This window comes from Miscanthus floridulus, chromosome 4 (assembly GCF_019320115.1).
Source record: "Miscanthus floridulus cultivar M001 chromosome 4, ASM1932011v1, whole genome shotgun sequence".
Lineage (NCBI taxonomy): Eukaryota > Viridiplantae > Streptophyta > Magnoliopsida > Poales > Poaceae > Miscanthus > Miscanthus floridulus.
Window position 1 is genome coordinate 104,084,044 of NC_089583.1, and position 21,426 is coordinate 104,105,469.

General features: G+C 42.8%; 1 protein-coding gene across 3 annotated transcripts; it reads right to left on the minus strand.

Annotated features, from left to right (window-relative positions):
- Positions 1–48: 48 nt before the first annotated feature.
- Positions 49–14,971, minus strand: LOC136552420 (arogenate dehydratase/prephenate dehydratase 1, chloroplastic-like). 3 transcript variants are annotated; one of them, XM_066543981.1, is made up of 11 exons: positions 14,664–14,971; positions 3,764–3,828; positions 3,431–3,523; positions 3,140–3,340; positions 2,925–3,005; positions 2,752–2,847; positions 1,628–1,705; positions 1,433–1,522; positions 1,291–1,343; positions 679–760; positions 49–367 (listed from the first exon to the last, which is right to left on the minus strand). In XM_066543981.1, exons 1-11 carry the CDS (start codon positions 14,899–14,901, stop codon positions 308–310), a joined length of 1,137 nt encoding a protein of 378 aa, XP_066400078.1. In that variant the 5' UTR covers positions 14,902–14,971; the 3' UTR covers positions 49–307. The 3 variants fall into 3 exon arrangements, with proteins under 3 accessions (XP_066400078.1, XP_066400079.1, XP_066400080.1); XM_066543982.1 differs by lacking the exon at positions 14,664–14,971 and adding an exon at positions 13,422–13,731; XM_066543983.1 differs by lacking the exon at positions 679–760.
- Between the last annotated feature and the right edge of the window lie 6,455 nt (positions 14,972–21,426).

Here is a 21,426-nt window from a genome sequence, read left to right on the forward strand (position 1 = left end):
AGAGGATCTTGCTGCTTCCCAGGAATACATTGACCATGCACGTGCTTTGCTGCTTTCGGATACAGCACATGGAAACATTGAAACTTCACCAGAATTTTTGCATGAAACCACACACATCTGATAGCAGCAATCAGGTTCGATTACAGTAAATCTGCTTGCACTGAACACTGGTGCTCATTATTTCAACATGGAACTACAGCTGGGATGCCATCGGAATTATTAAGTATTCATCAACTCGGGTGGAAATAGCAACCATCTCTCGCTCCGTCTTCAAGATGGAGCAACCGAGACAGCTTGATGCAGCAGTTCAGGTAATGGTTGTGCTGTACGGATAGCAGCCAAGGACACGCAAGAAACTTGCAATTTCCTGTAAACACATATACCCTTTGGGTTAATAACCTGACAGAAGGACGCAAACACTACCAGTATGAGCTTAGGCTTAGCATTTCACTTGAAAAATGTCTGCATATATAGTAGCATGTTCATCTTGAGCAAAACGATCGAGTGATTATCTCTCCTTTGGACGTCATGGATACGTCTTTTCCTCCTTGGCAGGCCGGGAATAGCCAACGACTACTGGATATTTGAGTACTGACTATGTTTCAGAAGATGGATGTAAATCGTATCATCCCTCGATTGTACTACTAGCATGCAGATGACACAACACTAATGACCAACCTGTAGATACTTCAAGGCATTTTGTGCACGGACATCTGCAGTCGATGCTTCGAAATCAACGTAGAAAATGTAATTGAACTGCCTGCAACCAAGACGCTGAATTTGATGAGACTGGGAGATGTCATCGATGTATCTAATGGAGGAACATACATTAGATATGTCCCGACGATATCTTGACAGCATTTCGTTAATTGTCAAAAAGGGAAGAAAATACTTAAGACATGTTCCTTATATAAGCAAGGCAAGAATGGTGTTTCAGGCTGGCCTAACTATTGTTTTACTGCAGAGAAGCATAAGCAGAAACCTAAGTTCTTGAATTTCTTTTCGTCAGACACACATAGTAATTAGTATCCCCCTCGACTGTTCTAAGCAGAATTTATGTATCAGCGCAGATAAATGCGAGTGTCGTCAGGATCAGATCAGAAGGATAACTTACTTGGTGGGAATTAATGAAACAGGAAAAAGAGAATAGCCAGAGGAAACATTCACAGAGATTCCAGCCCCAAAATAGCATATTCAAGTAATGATTATTTAACAGGAAGACATAGTAGTAGTTCTATATTCCTCAAAATAAAATAGTAGTAGTTCTATGCTGAAAGTTCAATAGCATACTTTTCAGTTCCGCGAGTCCTCATTGGTTTGCCTCTGTTTGGCCTGCTTTCAATCTTCAGGTGGGCAAATAGAAAGCAAATGATTCAGGACAAGGAATCCTGTAGCAATTTTGAAAACTCAAGACAAACTGTTCCAGTATCACCTTTGTCAAATTTATACCCCTCTTCCAAAATGCCCCTATAGCTTTGTAAAGTGTTCCAGGTCCTTCTTCGAGACCGAAAACAACGCTTGTCTGATATATAATATTAACAATTTAACATATATAATTTTTTCATCGCTGAACACCTGATACGAAAATGTATGTGATTTTACTAACATAGCAAAAATAAATAAATACCTTATATTGACCGTGTTCTTGGGGAAGGTTAGCAGTTTTTGCCAATACCAGATACCTTGTGACATTGGGTGATTCATCCTGCAACATTTTTTGTCTTGATAGTGTTAGATTTCTGAATGAGATGAAGCTGAACAAGTGAACATGAACCAAAACCTGGCAGGTTAAGAAGAATTCCTGGCAATATTTGTCAGAAAAAAATATGCGCAATCCGACAAAAAGGAAAATATATCAAAGAAAGATCTTTGAGCCCTTATGAATGCAGAATTTCACAAGAACTGTGCAGGAATTTCATAGAATTATTTCATTATCATAGGAAAAATGTAGAAAATAGGAAATTTTCCTATGTTCAAAAAGGGGCGGAAATTTTTTTAGGATGTTTTTTAAGAGAAGTGAAGAAGCCAATAGAGTTTTTCCAGGAAGTAGTATATAGAAAACTTCAAATAAAACTTATATATACCAATCATACACAAAAGGTACCATAGATGTGGATACTCTTTTCTATAATTTAATGAAACTTGACATAAGCTTAACTTAACACAAAAGCAAAAATGTTGCACTTTGCGGCATGGAAGTAGCAAAAATGTCGCTACAGATTACACGTGCCTAACCTAGGATATGCTACCTCAGTTCCATGCCACACTATACCGGTAAACCCTGAACGTAACTTTTTGCAGGTTATGCTTGGCGCCGTGGCGGCCTATCAGCATACCGCAGCCAGATAACCCGCCAAACTGATCTCTGTCAGGCAGCCTCTCCGATCAAATGAACCAATTTTATAACCGGAGGTCAAGTAAATTCTTCTGACAGAAACACTAAAAAGAAATCCTAAAGAGAAAATAATATATTTTGAACAATGTAATATATATACTTGTTCAGTGAATCATGATTGCGCAACATCGAGGAAACAGATAAAAGGAAAATCAATCAATAAGATAAAACAGTATGTATATTGCCATTGGTAGCCAAAACTCATTGCAAGAGCAACTTCAAGAGATTTTTCTATCTTTTTTAATTTATAGAAATAGAGATTTTGGTGAAAAATATCCTCCAATAGCCTCTTTATGTACATTGACTATTGGAAGAGCTCTAAACTTCAGATAAATGCCAAAAAAAGGTTTTACTACCTGAAAGTTGCATTCTAAGATGTTAAGCCCATATAATTCCGCGGCTCGAGCACTGCCTATTACTCCAGTATCCCTTAGATTCTTCTTGGATATAATCTGCAAAAGAGGTATTCAGAATCACATATCCGAAATATAACATATGAAAAGGACCATGGGATGTTTTTATTAGGTACCTCAGCACCTGCAGCTCCATGATCCACATCTTTCTTTGAAACACTTAAATTAGAAATGGAATGCTCGCATTGAGCAAGATACTGCATACAATACTCACATATGAGGAAGAGATTGAAACATAACACATTTGTCAAGACTAAGTGTGCTCTAATTTTTGTCTTTCTGGTAGTTTTTTCACATGAAATGCATATGAATGTTTGGTTTTTATCATAACCTGTGGATGGCTGAAAATTTTCTTCAAATCATCCTTATGCACTCCAGGTAAAGCTAGAAGACATAGCTCTACATCCATTTGTACTTCTTGCACAATTTGCAAATCGTGACTAAGAAGTATGTCATAGCTCTGATGGAAGCTTCCAGTGTATGAATTTTCAATAGGAAGAACGACTATGTCGGCAAGTGAAGACTCGACAGCCTATCAGTTAGCAAATGCATGAGAGAACTAATAGATTTTTTGAGACCTTATATGAGATATGTAAAATTTATAAATTATAAGCATGACAACCTCAAGTGCAGCTTCAAACCTTTTATGGGGAACTGCTGTACACATTGAGAAAGCTTTAAGCACAACTGCCTCAATGACCGTACCAGGTGATCCCTATGATTCAAGAGAAGTTGCAATAAACATCATATAGACATTTTTAGTTAAAAACATCATATAGACATTTTTAGTTAAAAACATCATATAGACTTCAAATCCAGTTTGGATAAATCCGTTCACTTCTAATACATATGGATTAGAGAGAGAAATGAATTGATCCCTCCTTAATCTCTCTTGGTCCACGTGAATCCACATGGGGAATGGGTTTATCCAAATAAACCCTACACAAGGCTATACCTGATATGCCACACAAACACCACACATTTCAGTATCCAACAACCGAATAGGTGAAGGCGATGTCCCTGCATAAGAGAGAGAGAGAGAAACTATTAGATCATATTGAATGAATATGTTGATAAAATAGCCATCGAAACACAATAAAGATGCAGATGCTCATGCGCACGCACACTCATCTTTATGAACAGCTATAACAGACTACTTGTCACAGAGAACATACTGAATGAATAGGCCAATTAAGTATGCATCGTACATTTTTTTGTAACACATCATAGATGCAATGCTCATACGCATGCGTACACCTACCCCTGTTAGATTGTCAAATCTAGGGTTTGATCCTTGGTGACCTTCACTATCCAAACTATTCCTTGGTTCCAAATTCTAACTGTACTTTTTTCTTGTCTCATTAAGAATTTTGTGTATGCAACCCAAGAATTAAGGTGTGTGAGAAAATAAAGAGTAACTTAATAGAGTATTCTCCATGACCCATACATGTAGAGTATTCCCTCTGTGCCCAAATTAGAGACACTATAGCATTCAAAATTTGTCCCACAAAGAAGACTATATAAATTCTCCCACTAAGGGTATAGGAGTAATTTGGGTTTGATCACTAATCTCACCTAGGAATCCTATAACGTCCAGCTTTCTCGGACAGAGGGAGTATATCCCGTTAGCGATGCCATTTTTAGGTATACAAGCTTACCAAGTTTATCAGCAAAGTTTCTTTTTGCAAGTTAGTGTCAAACCTTGGCTGGTAGCCTCCCAATACGAAGGTCCTACCACCTATCACTAGTAGAGAAACGAGCTGTAATCCCGGTTCTCAACCCCCTTCAGTCCCGGTTTTGGAACCGGGAGCACGAATCCGGGACTAAAGGGCCCCTCCTTTAGTCCCGGTTTCTCACCCGGGACTAAAGATCCACCTTTAGTCCCGGTTGGTAATACCAACCGGGGTTAAAGAGGCCTCCCGGATTGGCCACGTGGGCCGGCCCTTTAGTCCCGGTTGGTATTACCAACCGGGATTAAAGGTTTTCTTTTTTTTTCTTTTCTTTTGTTTCTATTTTCTTTTTCTTTCTATTTTCAATTGATGATTCGTTCGCATTCTAAGTTACTAGCGGGACTTTCAATTTTCGTTTGCATTCTACGCTGCTACCGGGACTTTCATTTTTTTTTCTTTTTTTTTGTTTCTATTTTCAATTGATGATTCGTTTTGGCTTTCGAATACGCATTCTACGTTGCTAGAATATACGTATTCTACACGTTTATAATGTACGAAGGACTTTTAGTCAAGGATGCAGCGGTACGATCTTATAGAACAGATCCTGTTCAAGTAAGATCGTGGTGCATGGCTCCAGAGCTGAGCTTTTAAGTTAGCTTTCATCCTTCTGAGCAAGCGAGGTGGTGCTAATAGGTGGGACTGGCCAGCAATTCCAGCATATTGCGTACTGGGCCGCTCCATTCTGGTATATGCTCTCTCCTATGTGTGGGCTTCAGGTTGAGCCAGCCCATCGAGGCTCCTGTAAACGCCCGGGACTAAAAGACCTTTAGTCCCAGCTGTTATTACGAGCCGGGACTAAAGATATACCTTTAGTCCCGGCTCATAATACCAGCCAGGACTAATTGCTACTTCCTAGTACAAACTGTAACCGGGACTAAAGCACGGCAACAAACTGTAACCGGCTCATAATACCAAGCACACAAGTACGTCTCGATCTAGTAGCACACACTATACAGTGTCACCACTCATAACCGGGACTAAAGCATGCGTCGTGGTTGGAGACAGCATGGCAACAAATGCAAGCAAATGCAAGTGTCAGTGTCAGTGTCAGTGTCAGCACGGCAACAAATGCAAGCAAATGCAAGTATAAATGCAAGCAAATGCAAGTATAAACCGGGACTAAAGCACAACAACAAATGCAAGCAGGGGACAACACCCTATCAATGTCAGCTCAAAAGATCGCCTGTTACAGTTTCAAGCTTTAGTCCCGGTTGGAAACAGCAACTGGGACTAAGGTCCCTTTCTAGTTCCGGACGGAGTCTCTAGCCGGGAGTAGACTTTTATTCCCGATTGGAGGGACCAACCAGGAGTAAAAGTTAACCTTTAGTCCCGGTTGGTAGCTTCAACCGGGACTAAAGGTCCCCTGCAGCAAAAGTCTGCCACAGTAGTCATTGGGCAGGGACCTTTAGTCCCGGTTGGATCTACAAACTGGGACTAAAGGTCTCTCTAGTCCCGGGCGCGAAAAATACCGGAACTAAAGCCAAATTTTAAGGCGGGATCAAAGGTCGTTTCTCTACTAGTGTATGTCCATGGGTAAAATCCAACTCACGGTATGATAATGTGATATTTTATTTTCTTCATGTTCACCTACCTTTTTTCTCTTAGGCTCAAGATAGCTTACACCATGTGTGATGAGTTGGCTCTAGGCTCCAAATACTTGGGACCTTGTCTTATATATGATTGTTTTCATAGGACCATTGTAGCCATTTTGATCGAGAGATATGGAATGGAGACTTCTGGTTGGAATGTTGGCAAAAGAGGAAAATATAAAACTAAAGAACTCTAAATTAAATAGGGCCACTAAATACGGTCACAGCTGAATGTAGGATGACATTGTGAATGATTGCTATAGAAACAAAATTATGTGCGCCTAAGACACATTTTGTGGTGGACTAAGGATGCTAATGCCATATACGTGGGCTATGGTTTTGACATGATGGACTAGCTTTTACATCCCGCAAATTGAAGGTTTCTTAGTGAAGGGCCAACTAACAGCTGCATGGTTGGTCAGGTTATCTAAGCAAGGTGAGAAATACCTTCTTGTTGATGGTGCAACCAAAGGATCAAGAAATAATTCTATATGAGCCACTGAATCTTGTAAAAATCCTTTTTAATTTTTTTCTCTCAAAGCTACTACCGGTCAGCACTGTTACCCATTTCCTCTATCATACCCTGATTTGGTAGCATATAATTTCCAAAATGGCTGTTTTGCCCTTGACCATTGGGTTACTTAGGTGGCTACCCAAGTGAGGGAGTGGTTCTGCTATTCCGCCTCCCTCCATGCTCCCATCCCCATCTCTTCTCTCCCTAAAACCTTGCTGAAGTCCAACGGTGGCAAGGTCAATTCAAAAGCGGAAACCTATATTCCCTCTATTCTCCTTTCTAACTGAGCGAATCCTAATCAGAAATGAATGATGGGCTAGGTTTTGAAGCTGATTCGTGACTTGGAGGCCAGTAGGAGGTGACCCGAGGCCAGCATGGGGGAGCCAGTGGTGAAAGCGATCACAAATCCTCTAGACTGCCCCCCTAGAAGGGGTAAGTCCTTGTGCCCCCTTTGACAGTTTTCTTTGATTTGCCATAGTCTTGAATCGTAGATGCACTAGGTTTGATGGCGTGTTGTTCATCTATAGGATGGATCCAGAAACAAGTTTCTTCCTTGATATGCGATTTTTTGGTAATAGCTTTTATACCGGAGTGTAGACGATATAGTTGCAACAAAGTTGTGGATTTTGATATAGTCAATTTCAAGGACTTCGTTGATGACATATTGTCCACATACCCTAGTGTCTATACAGAAGTAGTCAAATTTTTCTATGTTTGTATGAATTCAAGTGTCAAATGGAGTTAAAATAGACTAAGACCAAGTTGCTATGTTTAGAAAGCATTGCACATCTATTGGGTACTTTGATCCCAGTAAGCCTCCTATTCTTGTTCCTGAATGGAGCTCACCAAATGCTTTAAACTCTGAACATCTGCATTCCTACCTTGAAGATGTGCCTTGTAAACCATCTTTAGCAGATAAAGCCCCTGGTACTAATACCTATCGTAGCCAGACTGTTGAAGTCAGTGTTGGACCCTCTCATGCTAGCACCCAAGGTACAGAACCTAGTGGTGGTAGCCAAGCCCAAAATGCCATTGCTGACACCTACCTTTTGAACCCTTTTTCCTCTAAATTGCATCTTGTTAATCATCCAGGATGCCACGTTTAGGTTCAAACAAATTTGAACCTATTCCACTTGCCATTGTTGCTCCTTGGGAAGAATTTGGAATCCAGGCACCAAACAAGATAGCGGAGAAGGCAAAGAAAGTGCAAGCTGGAAAAGGCAAGAAAATCAAGAAGAAGGAGATTAAGACTAAGGTAGTATTTCCAACTCAACAAGGTAGTCTAGCAATGTGCACCAGAAGCAAAGGAGGTCAGTCCACTCCTAAAAGTCCAACTATGTGCACTAGAAGCAAGAAGAAGCTTTATGACTGACTTCCTAGAGTGTTGTCTTTTGCATGAGATAGTCAAAAAAACTTAATTTTGTTGGAACATGTTATTTGTATGTGTTTGATCATATTCTACACCTATGTGGTTTATGCATGTGCGAATCATTGTGCCAGTCAACCTTCATGTGACAAATCTCTAGATTGAAATGTGTTTGTTGAATCTTACGTGGACATTATGCATGTCTGTTGATGAGTCTCTTTGTTAAATCATTGCATAGAAATACCATTGTATTCGTGGTTTGTCTATTTTTCTTAGATCAATGGCAACAATTTTCATTTATTACATGGTTACTACTAGACCCTCTTACTACTACTATTAGCCATAAGATAGGTGCAGATACTACAACACTAGCCTACTTCATGAAGATAGCATACAACAGAAGAAGAATAGCAACATAGACTAGTTCCTCCCCTATCTAGCCTTTCCATCAACACAACATTGATCACTTTCAGTGGTAGTAACATTAGTTGTGGCTTCTCCCACACATGGTACCGTAGCAACAAGAACTATACCCTAGGCTACTTGTTGATGAGGAAACACCCTGCCATGCTCACTTGGGAAATTCATCATATCCTCCAACTAGAAGTACTAGCACCCTCCAACCTTCAGATAAGATCATAAGTGACTCGATTAAGAGTGAGGGTGTAGGTGGAGAGCAATCATACCAAGAAAACAAAAAAACTTACACAAAAGTATGGCACTTTAAGAATACACATCCATAGTTCTCTCTAGTGATCAGTGGTGGAGCGTGACCCAATATTAAGGGGGGGCTAATTCAATGCTAAACACTACAATTTTGCCTACTCCTACGTCTCTTGCTCTCTGCTGCCCCTTCCCAGATACTACTAGGCTTTACCTACTTTAGTCTTCATCAGCATGCTACTACTAGTCCTTCATGATTTTGCGAAGGCAAGCAGGGGCCGGAGCCCAGTTTTGCCTCTACTGAGCTCCGTCCCTGCTAGTGATTGCCCTATTTGAGTTGCCCAACACATTGTAATTGGGGCAGAAGACCCTCCTTGACGTCCTCCAGATGCTACTAGATCTTTGTGACATAGTCACCTTTGAGACTAGAGTTGAGACAAAGACAAGTCAAGAGAAGAGAGTCGACCAGAGGAAGGAAGAGATGCATAAAGTGTTGTGAGCTCACCCTATGAAATATGAAATCATTCCCCAGATTGGCACCAAAATGCCAAGTTTGGCGCCAAGATGCCTGCCTTGTCATTTCGCTCAACAACACATAGAGAAAATCTTCTTTGCTTCTGGTTGTGAACTAAGGGCAAAATGGTCCTTTTAGCCTCTACTTAATAGGAATTATATGGACTTAGGACAGTAGTGGCTTGTACAAAACACAAAAACTAAAATGATGGTTCAAATGTCACGGGATGTTTTCTAGTGGCATACAGAGCATTTTGTGAAGATTCAGTGGCTCATAGGGAATTGACTCAAGGATCAATCGAGGTGTGAAACATGTGCCTCCTTGGCAATGTGGAGATGTGGTGCTATGTACAACCATGTAAGTGTGGGTGTACACATCACAGGATCTTGTCAAGACCCATAGGGTGTCGTTCTTGATGCGAGTAAGGATACCATTTGTATGTGACAATATGTATGACCGTTTCGTGTGAACACAAATTTATTTGTAGCCTCGGCCCTCATATAGTCTATATAGTCAATGAGAAGTTGAGGTTCTACCCAATATGGGTGATAATTTTAGATTTACTATTATCACCTTTTGTCTCATGCATTTTGCTCTCTCTTAACATTTCTATTTTTCTTAGTTCTTCCTTTCTAGGGCATTTTTGTCGCATTAAAATGATTTTCCTCCAAGTATTGTTTTACATCATACAACTTATGCTATAAGGGAAAATGATGGCACAAGGACGATTAACATTTATAATTGGGGTTGTAATAAGAAAGACATACAACATATCTATTTTGCAATAGACACATATATTATAGTATCAACCATATAAATCTTGAAAACAACATCCTGTCAGGTGGTGCAACTAATATGAAGCGAAAGAACACGAGAGAGGCATGAAGTAATATTGGTGGAGACATGATATGAAAAGGATGCAAAATCAAAAGTTATGGTGATGAGGTTAGATTGGTGGGAATGCCTAAATATATATTTAGAGTCATACCCAACCTAAAGTTCCAAGATACTTTATAATTTGTGTCAAATTTAATTGTATGGTTAGAAAATTTGAATAGAAAAGGCAAAAATGAGAATAATAGAGTGTACTCATAAAGAGTGGCATATCATAAGTTTAAATAGAACATCCAGGAAATATCTATTTCCATTAGCTATTTGGAAGTGAAATATGATGAGTTATGAGATGAGGAATGGACAAGTCTAGACTAAGAGTCCAATATTAAGTGGATCTAGATAATATTGGTGAGATATAACAACAAACTTCTTCAAAGACATGTCATCCCCATCTGGACTAACCAGTGTGTACAATAAGAAGTCTTCACTTTGCTTCTTTATTGATGCTTGCGCTAATCCTTTATAGAGTCACTTAGGCTTTGGCACATGAGGTGGAATGAAGAAGCCCTAGACGAGGTGGGCCATTATTGTTAGGGTGGTGAATCTACATTGGGAATGACATATATAGGTTATGTCTGGCATAGCTCTAGCTCTAAGAATTTTTGGAGCTAGGCATCCCTAGTTTAAGAAATTCTTGTAGCTCTAACTATTAGCAATCAAAGATATTTAGTCAAGAAAATTTGATTTCTTTTTGTTTCAAATATACATTGTTTTATTCTTCAGCCAAAATCCTGAATGGGTATCAAGGCTAGAGTTATGCCAAACAGACCCGTAATATACTCAACAATTATAGAGTAGTCTCCTCTGTTTGTAAGAATTCCTTGGTGGAAGCACACTGCCAGCTCACCAGCAGGTGAGGATCTCCACATGATGAATTGGAGCTATGCTAAGAACTTGAACTATAACAAGAAAGACTCAGGTAGGAGATAAGAGGCCTCAGGGCATAACATTGCAAGACCAACCCTAGTATGGACTAGAAGGAATCGTTTTTTGATTCAGAGTTTGGCACGAAAAGTGAGGTTTTTGTTGTTTGTCTATGAATAACTTTGGAAGTGTAGTGTTCATCTTATAAATAACTATCTACCCTAATCGATTTTTTAAGAGAAATCATGTAAGTTGGAGGGGTTTGAAGAAAATGTCTATGAAGAGCTATGGCAAGTGAGGGTTTTTCTAGAAGAGAAGTAAAAATTACACCATCTCTAGGCTTTATATTAAAGATATTATTCCAAGATAAAAAAAATATAAACAAAAGGTATATATTTTGACCTTCGAAAGCATGTGATGCTATTCTATTTTTTTGAATGATTAACAACTTAGATTGTAGATAGGGTAGCTAGAGGGATACCTAAAATGTAGATCAAGATATAGTGGCCCATGGTGGTTGATCTCACCACATGCCAAATAATCAATACTACTATAATTGTTTTTCAGAGATAGTAAAAAATTATAGAGCAGGCGGCACCTCCCGACTCCAACAGAAAGTCAACATTAATCAATCTTTATAGATGTGGGCATCCCTGCCTCTATAAATGAAATTAAAAAGAAAAAAGCTGCAAGCTCAACACCGAGGCCGTTCATGAGCTCAGCGCTAAGCCTGTCGTTGCCCCGCCATCACTCCTAGCCATGGAGCCCCATCATGGAGCACATCGCTGCTCACCATGGAGCCTGCCAAGCCCACCCAATGCCACCATTGCTCGGTTGCCATCTTGGATGTTTCCCTTGTCGTCGCCACCTTACGCCCGACTCTAACTAGATCTGGTGTTGCGAACTCCGAAGAAGAGAGAGAGACAGAGAATCTGGCTATGGAGACCGAATAAAAGGAAGAGTGAGAGAGATTATAGGCTCACCTATGCTCGTCGGATTGAGAAGGGGGCCTGAAACTCAGTCGGGCCATCAGATACGCATGCGCCTAGTACCGTTGTTGAGGATGTCAGTGTATAGAAAGATGGAGAGGATTATGCCTGGATTGGCCACCTAAGTCGCACGAGCCTCTCCTGATGAGGCGGGGAAGACGAGATGCAGGCCTTATCGCCACGATTGCGCAAGGCAACTCTAGTGGTGAAGATGGAGATGCCCCTATTGTAGAAGACGAGCCGAGATCCTTACCCGAGACGAGTAGAGAAGACGAGCTGAGGTATCCAACACCGCATCCCGCGAGACACACCAGATGAAGAAGATGAAGTGAGTGGAGCTAGCGACGACCATGGGAGTTATGACCGACGGTGTTTTGGTGAGAGAAGAGTGCGAGGCAGCGGTTGTGAGGAGACGTGCTTGTGGGGATCTGTGGTTGATTAGGATTGGGAGCAGTTGTCATTATAGGCCTTGGGCCTATTTTTCCATAGGAAGTGCTTTTACGAAGGTCGGATGTGTAAATTGATTTAGAGAGACAACTCACTTAAGAAGCTCGCCTTTGTAAATCAATTTATAGAGACGGGCTTTTATTGAACTGTCTTCTAAAATAGGTTGGTTGTATCAGAAATTAATTAGATACTTAAGGAGACACTAAAATTTTTAGTCTGCCTCCGAAAATAAAATGCTTTGTCTCCTAAAATCTGTTTTATAGTAGTGAGTCGAGTCCCAAATATTTAATATATTTTTATAATTTTCCCAAAAAACGTAGTTTTCCAACTTAGTATGTTTGTTACAGAAGAGCCGTGAGAAGTGTAGTGTTCATCTCATAAATAATTACCCAAATCAGATTTGAAGAGAAATCAAATTGGAGGGCTTTGAAGAAAAAAATTCTACTATGTGTGTAACTGGGAATTGGCAACAATTTTTTAAAGAAGAGTAGTAAAAATCATACAAACTCTATGGTTTCTCATAAAGAAATTATTCTAAAATAAAAATATAAATAAAAGGCATATAATTGACCTTCAAAATCATGGGACACTATTCTAACTTTGTACTATGTGTGTAACCGGGAATTGGCAACAAATTTTGTAAGAAGAGTAGTAAAAATCATACAAACTCTATGGTTTCTCATAAAGAAATTATTCTAAAATAAAAAATATAAATAAAGGCATATAATTGACCTTCAAAATCATGGGACACTATTTTAACTTCTTCGAAGGTTTAACAAAACTTAGAATGTCAATAGGTGAGCGCATACATCTGCCAAAAATACCTAGATATAACGGTCTATGGCGGTTATCTAAGTTGTTGGATCTAGATATAATGGCCCTATATAAACCATAGTTTATATATGAGTACCAAATACTTAATCTCTTTTCATATTTTTCTAAAAAAATCTTGATATTTTGTCTTAGTATGTTTTATTACAGATAGACCACTTATTTGTAGTACCATCTTACAGATAGACCTCTTATAAGTATATTGTACATACCCTTCACAGAAAGTTTTGCAGCGCCGGGCGTGGTCCCGACGACGGAACGGCCCAGCGGCAACGCCGCCTCATCGCCGTCGTCACTGTCCATCTCCCCACGGCCTGCTGACGGTGCGGCGCCCGTCCATCGGGGTGGTCGCCGCCGGTTTGGCCTCACGGCCACCCGCACAGGGACGGCGGCAGTAGAGAGCGGGGAGCACGGTAAGCCGGCAACGACTGCCATGGAGGAGAGGACGCAGTGGGGGACCAGAGGAATTTTGGGGATCGGAGAGAGTGGGAGAGCGAGGCGTGCGCAGGCATGCGACGCATGAGCAAGCTGGATGGCGTGCGCGCGGCTGCTTGCATTGGCAACCGTGGATCGCCCGAGGCTAGCTAGCTGTATATCAACCAGGTTTCCGTTGCTCCTCGGAAAGCAGCTCTGCTCCAACAGCAGCTCTGATCGTATCAACCATGCTTATTAGTTATAATATAGTGTTTTTTTCTCACAACAAAACAACATTAGCCAGTTTATAAGCCACAAAAACGATCAGGCGAACTAGGTGCAGTGAAGCAGTGATGCATGCATGAGCTTTACCGTTTGTTTGTTTCCGTTCCACCTGTGGAGCCCTGGCGTATTGTGTTGGAGTCTCGGGGAAGCGATAGGTGTGTCTGACGCTAGGATGACTTTCCAGGTACAACAAAGTGTGCGTGTTTTGAGGACAAATTTTGGTATGTTTCACATATGGGCACGGGAAAGTTTGCGGTTATATATATTCGATTCATGCCCCTTATAATTTCAGAAAGGAAAAAGGTAGGAGAATACACTACTGCAAAGAGCCTTTTCAAAGATGGCTAGGAATTAGGATGGATTTATAGAAGCGGTTGTTTAGCCTGTTTCTACTTATATGTCAACAATTTCTAGATGTGCCAAAACTTAGTCGTTCCTAGAGATCGAGAGATAGGTCGAAACCTAGCCGATTCTAGAAGCAGAATGAAACCTAGCCACCTTTAAATATCGTTTTACAAAATTTGTAAAAATAGCACAAAAAAGTAATCCCTCCCGGTCATTCGTCACAAGTCCCACAAACGACCATGGGGATCAAACTCAAGGCCTCAAGCTTCATGCCTCGTTTTCTTAACCTCAAGTCATTCATAATTATATAATTTTCTAAAAAAAACAAGTATGCGTGGTAATTATAATTAGAATCACAAAAAAGAAATAAAGTGCATATATACTTTTGATTATATAGTACAAGCACGTACTCGACACCGTAGAAGCCCGGGTCCTCGCCTCCGACAACCTCGTCGTCGCCGCTGCAAGTTCTCCTCTTCCATCAGCTGTACGGCCGTTCCGACCGAGCCGCTGCCACGGCGCAGCGCCACCCGACTCGCCATGCACCGAACACTTGATGGATGATCGAGTCGAAAGGCACCGCCATCTGTCTCCGTCTCGCGTAACAATAAGGCGACCAGCAGAAGGAATGCAGGTTGCCCTCGCCATCACAGTGCGGCGGTGGCCACCAGCGACGACGTGGCCGAGCCCGGGCGCCGCCAACCTCCTCGGCGCCTGATGAGCGGCCATGGTGTGTGTGCAGCGTGCGTGGCTGCGTGCGCACGAGAGCTTGCAGTGCGTATATATGCGTCCTCGTCAATGGTCATGGCAACAGAATTACATGTGTAGTGCGCAGGAGAATATGCAGCAAAGCATGGTGACATGTTTGTGGTCAATGGCGAGGAAGTGGAGAGAAATTGTAGATCGGTTAATTTTGGGTTGCATTGGTTCGAAGTTTCCTTTTTGGATAACAGGGTTGGTCCAAAATTAAATGGACTTCTTTATGATGCCTAGCAAATTTGATTTTATTCCCGATTTGGTCAGTCAAGCGTACAATCGACGACGACGCTGAGCATTGAGCAGGTGCAAGTCCTCCGAGGGTCCTGCACCGCATGATTTAGCGTTGTTAATTCTGCTGAGATGACTCTCACGCTTGATAACAAGCTAGCCACCCTTTTATATGGTTTTTTTTTCCTGATGAAATGGACTGGGCAGTTGTCAGTTGTGTCACAGAAATTTCTCTGCTGCACGCAGGCTTGCACCATAGAAGGATAGAACGGTCAAATTAACGTCAGGTGGAAAAAGAGAAAACCCAGAGCAGTCAGTCCTCGTCGTACTCGTACCGGCCTGCGTCTCGTTCATACTGAACTCTCCGTCCTAATAAAATAATTACATACCTACTCCCTCTATTTAAAAAAGACGTAAATCTCATTTTTCAAGACAAGTTTAGTGAAAGTATGAAATTAAGCATGTGCCCCTCATATATCTTTCTTCTCCTGCGCTAGAACTCAAGAACAATATAGAGTGATTTGTCTAAAAAAAAAGAATAATCTAGAGTATTCCTTCAAAGTACAGCATGGGTTGCCTTGGTTTTTTAAAAGTATAGTGTTTTTATTGGTGGGATCCAACTGAAATCTTAGGATTACATTAATTTTGAGACAAGATTTAAACTATAGGATTACACGTTTTATGGGACGGAGGAGTAAATAAGATAGAGTGAGAGGGAGAGAGGACGAAGGAGTCCGAAAGAGGAACCGATGCCGCCTGCTGGGTTGTTCTTTCCTTTTGCCCCTTTGAACAAGATTTGTCCGGTGACCGTAGCACTCTTACGTACATGAACTAATCACGCCGGTTCTCTCCCTATGGCTCACTCACCGGTAGTCTATTATTCAAGTAGAAAAAAAACTCTTTTTTTAAATGAGCCAGATCGTCTATTATTATCCAAGTAGGAAAGGAAACCTCTTCCTTTTTTAAGTGCCGAATCGCCAAGGGACTAATAGATGCCTCAAACGTGCCGGATTTTGACGATCGACTTTGATGGCTATATTTTTTTTATATCTATATCTATATCTTTATATCTGTATCTATATCTATATCTTTATATCTCTATCTCTATCTCTATCTATATCTATATCTATATCTATATCTATATCTATATCTATATCTATATGATTATATCTATATCTGTATCCATATATGTAACTATATATAATATAACATTAAAAAGAGAAGGAATTCTTCTAACATTTTGTACTTTCCACATTGTGCTCACGTCTCTATCCCGTATTTAACTGTACTGTACTACATAATATTAAAGAGAGAAGGTATTCTTCCAACCATTTTTTTAATATTTACCACAATGCTCTCACCTCTTTCTATCTCTTATGTGATCTGAATTTATAACCTAGAACAATGTGTGTCGGAGCTGCAAATTGTTAAGTGACTGTCAGCGTGATGGGCTTATTGCCTCGTAAACGATCGTAAATTTCCAGCCGACAGTACTTTTTCACGATCCAGCAACGAACAAGCCCAGCCAAACGAACAGGTTGTATATAACAAGTTCTATGATTTGTTGCATGCACAATCATATTTGTTAGTATACAATTAAAAAATATTAGTCAGTATTATGGTCTATTTGGTACAGCTCCGACTCTAGCTAAAATGGCTATAGCTATGACTCTTTGGTTGAGCAGTTTTATTTAGCTCCAGCTTCACTTGTTAGAGGAACATTTAATAAAACAATTTCTCATCTTTGACTCATGGCTTCCTATCTCTCTCTCACCTCCCTTGCATCCCTCTTTCTCGCCTGCTCCTCCTCTGTAGCGTCGAGCCTCATCCTTTGGCGGTGCCCCTCACGGCCTCACCCGCTGGCAGCAGGGTGGAGCGCTAGTGCCAGCGTCGGAGGCAGCACGCGAGGGAGGCGTGGCCGACGGCAATTCGTCCTCAGCTCCTCTAGGGTGCAAGGATGGCGGGACAACTGGAGCGAGAGGGAGCCAGGTGAAGCTTGATTTTTTTACTCATGTGTCGCGATCTAGCTCCAATCAACGGGTTTTGCCAGACTCTGCGCATGGAGTTGTTACCTAGGAGCCTGTTTAGTGGCATATGCTGAAGTGGTTCGCAGAGCGACGAGAGAAGCGCTACCAAATGTGAATTTTGGAGGTGTTTGGTTGGTGGAATGAAGTGATTCATCATCATCATCATCTCATTTTCTAGTTTTTTTTGTTTGGTTTGTGGAATAGAATGAGCTAATTCATCACCACCTTATTCCTTAGAAGCTAATAATTAATACTAGTACGAGGAATGGTGTTATTTTACTAAATTTGAGAAATAGACTCATCATGCATCACTTCATGATTTCCGAAACCAAACACTCCATTTGTATCGCCATCCAATCCAATTGGCAGGCAGCAAGCTAGCCCTAATCGCCCGCCCACCCGCTACTTCAGTTTTCCCTCCCCCATGCTACCTCTTTTTTTTTGTACCCCTATATTCTCCCCTCTGGTTCTCTTTACCCCTATTGCCCCCTCCGGCTCTCTCTCTCTCTCTTATGTTTTACTCCCTCCGTTAGAAAAAATACAATTCTCATGTTTCGAGGAGTCAAACTGTTTAAATTTTGACTAAAATTATATAAAAAAAGTACTAACACTCATGAGACAAAATAAGTATCATTAGATTAGTTATAGAATATATTTTCATCATAAATTTATTTGGAGACATAAATGGTAATATTATGTACTAAAAACTTGGTCAAATTTGTTGACTGACACATAATTGCATTCTTCTTTGGACGGAGGTAGTAATTCTCATGATCAACGATCTAGGAGTACATTTTTGAGAGGAAGGTGGTAAAGCCTACGGCATGTAGGCCGATGATTCTGTCCTACAAAGCGCGGACACGAAACACATGGATTTCATTTGCATGCAAACATCTTCAGCAGGCGCATCACTGGCACTCGCATCATGCCTGGGCCTACACAAGCAAAAGGAACTATCGATTCATCGATCCTAGCAACATACACGTCCTTCCATTCCATTCCATCCACCTCGCTTTCATGGTCAAATATCTCATAGTACTACTGTCGGTGCGAAAAGTAACCAAGTAAATATTTGTAGTTTTGCCATGCGTTGTGATCGGATATGGCCTAGCACTCAATGACACAGGATTTATACTGGTTTAGGCAACATGCCCTACGTCTAGTTTCAGTCGGTCGGTGACTTTATTCCTGAGCCTAGGTGCTCGAAGTTTGCTATGGGGTTACACACGAGTAAGAATAAGAAGGGGGTGTTAAAGGCCCGGTCGGACTCTAAACCGAAGGGCCGAGAGTGACAGAGGCTCTAACGCGCGCTAAGTATTGGAGCGTATGCTCTGTGTAGCTTTAGAGTTCTAGAGCTATTGAGTTATTCGAGTTCTCAGGTCCTCGAGTGCTCGAATCATCTAGCTTCTCTTTTTTAGGAGAGCCAGAGAGAGAGAGCTCATCCCCTTTTATAGTCGAAGGGATGGCCTTACAAGTTGGAGAAAGAGAGAGAATGTATATGTGTGCTACCTAGTCTTGTTGCCCATGTTGTCGGGTACGAGACGGTCGTCGGCGCCCACAATACTATTTATGTCCAGATGCATGTGGCAGGCTCTACCATGTTTGCCTGGTATGGCAAACATCGGCGCCTACAATACTGTTTATGTTTTGACATGCCTGGAAGGTTGCATAGTGCCCATCTAGCATGCCCTGGTGGCACCGTCCTATAGATGCGCAGGGTATGGCATGGTACCGTCCTCGGTATTGCGGTTTGACTTGAGCGCCTTATCTTATCAGCTCCACCTGATCCCTGGCTCCTCACTGAGCGGGCATGCCCGATCGGTCGTTCCCAATCGGGCCCGACCATGTCGGTCGGGGAAGAACCACGAGTAGAGGTCCGGCGTATCCTAGGTCAAAAATGGAGGTTGGATTCGGACTATGTCCCCACCTTGGCCAGGCCTTCCGGTTGGGGACCAAGTCGTTCTCCTAGCCTATCATTATGTATCTAGGCTGGCCCAGGAGGCACGTGTTGTCGCTACGCCGTCTGCTAGGCTGAGTTTTTGTAGGGAAGCGGGTCCATTGGGGACCTCGGGTTTATGAACCCGATAGGAGCCTCCGAGCCCTTTTGGGACTTCTGTGAAGTCGTGAAAGGGTTGTTTACACTTGTTTCATGGGCGCACCAGGTGGGTGTAAGATCGTGGGTCATCGTCGGACGAGACGGAGCACAAACCTGAAGTGTTGGGCGCGGCCGAGGGTCGGGCGAGATGGGGCGCCAACCTAAGCGTTGGGCATGGTCGAGGATGGAGCGCCAACCCAAGCGTCAGGGGGCCAACCCAAGTGTCAGGCGCGGCCGAGGGGTTGAGCGAGATGGAACACCAACCCAAGTGTCGGGCGTGACCAAGGGGTCAGGTGAGACAGAGCGCCAACCCAAGTGTCGGGCACCAACCCAAGGGTTGGGCGCGGCCGAGGGGTTGGGCGAGACAGAGCGCCAACCTAAGCTTCGGGCGTGGACGAGGATGGAGCACCAACCCAAGCGTCGGGCACCAACCCAAGTGTTGGGCACGGACGAGGGGTCGGGTGAGACGGAGCACCAACCCAAGTGTCGGGCGCGACCGAGGGGTCGGGCAAGACGGAGTGCCAACCCAAGTGTCAGGCACGGCCGAGGGGTCAGGCAAGATGGAGTGTCAACTCAAGTGTCAAGCACCAACCCAAGTGTCGAGCGTGGCCGAGGGGTCAAGTGAGATGGAGCGCCAACCCAAGTGTCAGGCTCCAACCCAAGTGTCGGGCGCAGCCAAGGGGTCAGGCAAGACAGAGTGCCAACCCAAGCGTCGGGCGCGACCGAGGATGGAGCGCCAACCCAAGCATCAGGCACCAACCCAAGTGTCGGGCGTGGTCGAGGGGTCAGGCGAGACAGAGCACCAAGCCAAGTGTCGGCCATGACCGAGGGGTCCAGCGAGACGAAGCGCCAACCCAAGTGTCGGGCGTGGCCTAGGGGTCGGTCTAGTTTCGTGCATTACCCCATCTATTGTTTCCACAACCGGAGGGGTTGAGCTAACGTCGCTTGCCTCGATGGCTCGAGTGACGCGCTCGGTGAGCTTAATAACAGGTACGTCCGAGTGGAATCTGGGTTAGTTGTTCATAATAGGGTCGGCATAGCTCTCATGTGGCATTCTACTACTCCTTAACCTACCTCCTGGTAGATGCTCGAGCTATTCCAGAGACTGACTTAGGTGGCCCGCTGGCCTCCCCTCGATGGAGATTCTGTGGGCATGGCTCGATGTCAGGATCGAACAAGAAGGTCAAGATGACCCTATCTGCTTCTGAGCAGATCGGGCGAGGGCTACTAGGGCTCATCTACATTTTCTCCCCTAGCTCTGTGTTGACGCGAGGCGGCATTGAGCCCTTTATGGGTCGACCTTCGAACCTCGGTCGGTCGTCGCTCATATCGAATGAGGCGACTACCGCTTCATGATGCAACATGAAGTGTTGTGATGCAACAACTGCATATGCAATGCTTGGATGTATGGGATGAATGAATGAATGCATGCATGAGAATGGATGAATGAATGATTATGCACTAGAAAACAAAAAGGGGTTTGGTAAGGTTACCTCGATGGCTCGAGTGATGGGTCTAGGGAGCTCCTATCGGATATGTTCGAATGGGATCTGTGTCCATCATTTGTGACAGGGTCGGCATAACCTGCATGAGGCATCCCGCTGCTCCTTACCTGTCTCTTAGCAGTCGCCCGAGCCATCCGATTGACTTGGGTGACCCGTTGGTCTCACCTCGATAGAGATTCCGTTGGTGGGCCCTTCCAAACCCTTCCTGGGAAGGTGGAGGATCATTTGTGCACGGTTGTGCCTTATTTCCCATGCTTAGGTTGCGGTAGTGGTGGGCCCTACCCAAGCCACATCCCGCTAATCGAGCAACATTTCGTCGGGTAGGGCATGTCCCATCAGCCAAAGCCACGTCTCGTCGCATGCCTTTCCACATTAAATAGGGGGAAGGAAGAGGATTTTCCTCCTATTCTTTCACCTTCCTTCAACCGCTATCGGTCCTCCTTCCTTCTTTTCGCCAAGTATGTTTGTGTGCCGTGGTAGTTTCTAGGAGAGAGGAGGGTAGATCAAGGGAGAGGAGAACTCATAGAGAACTCATAGATTCATTCATAAATCTGAGGCG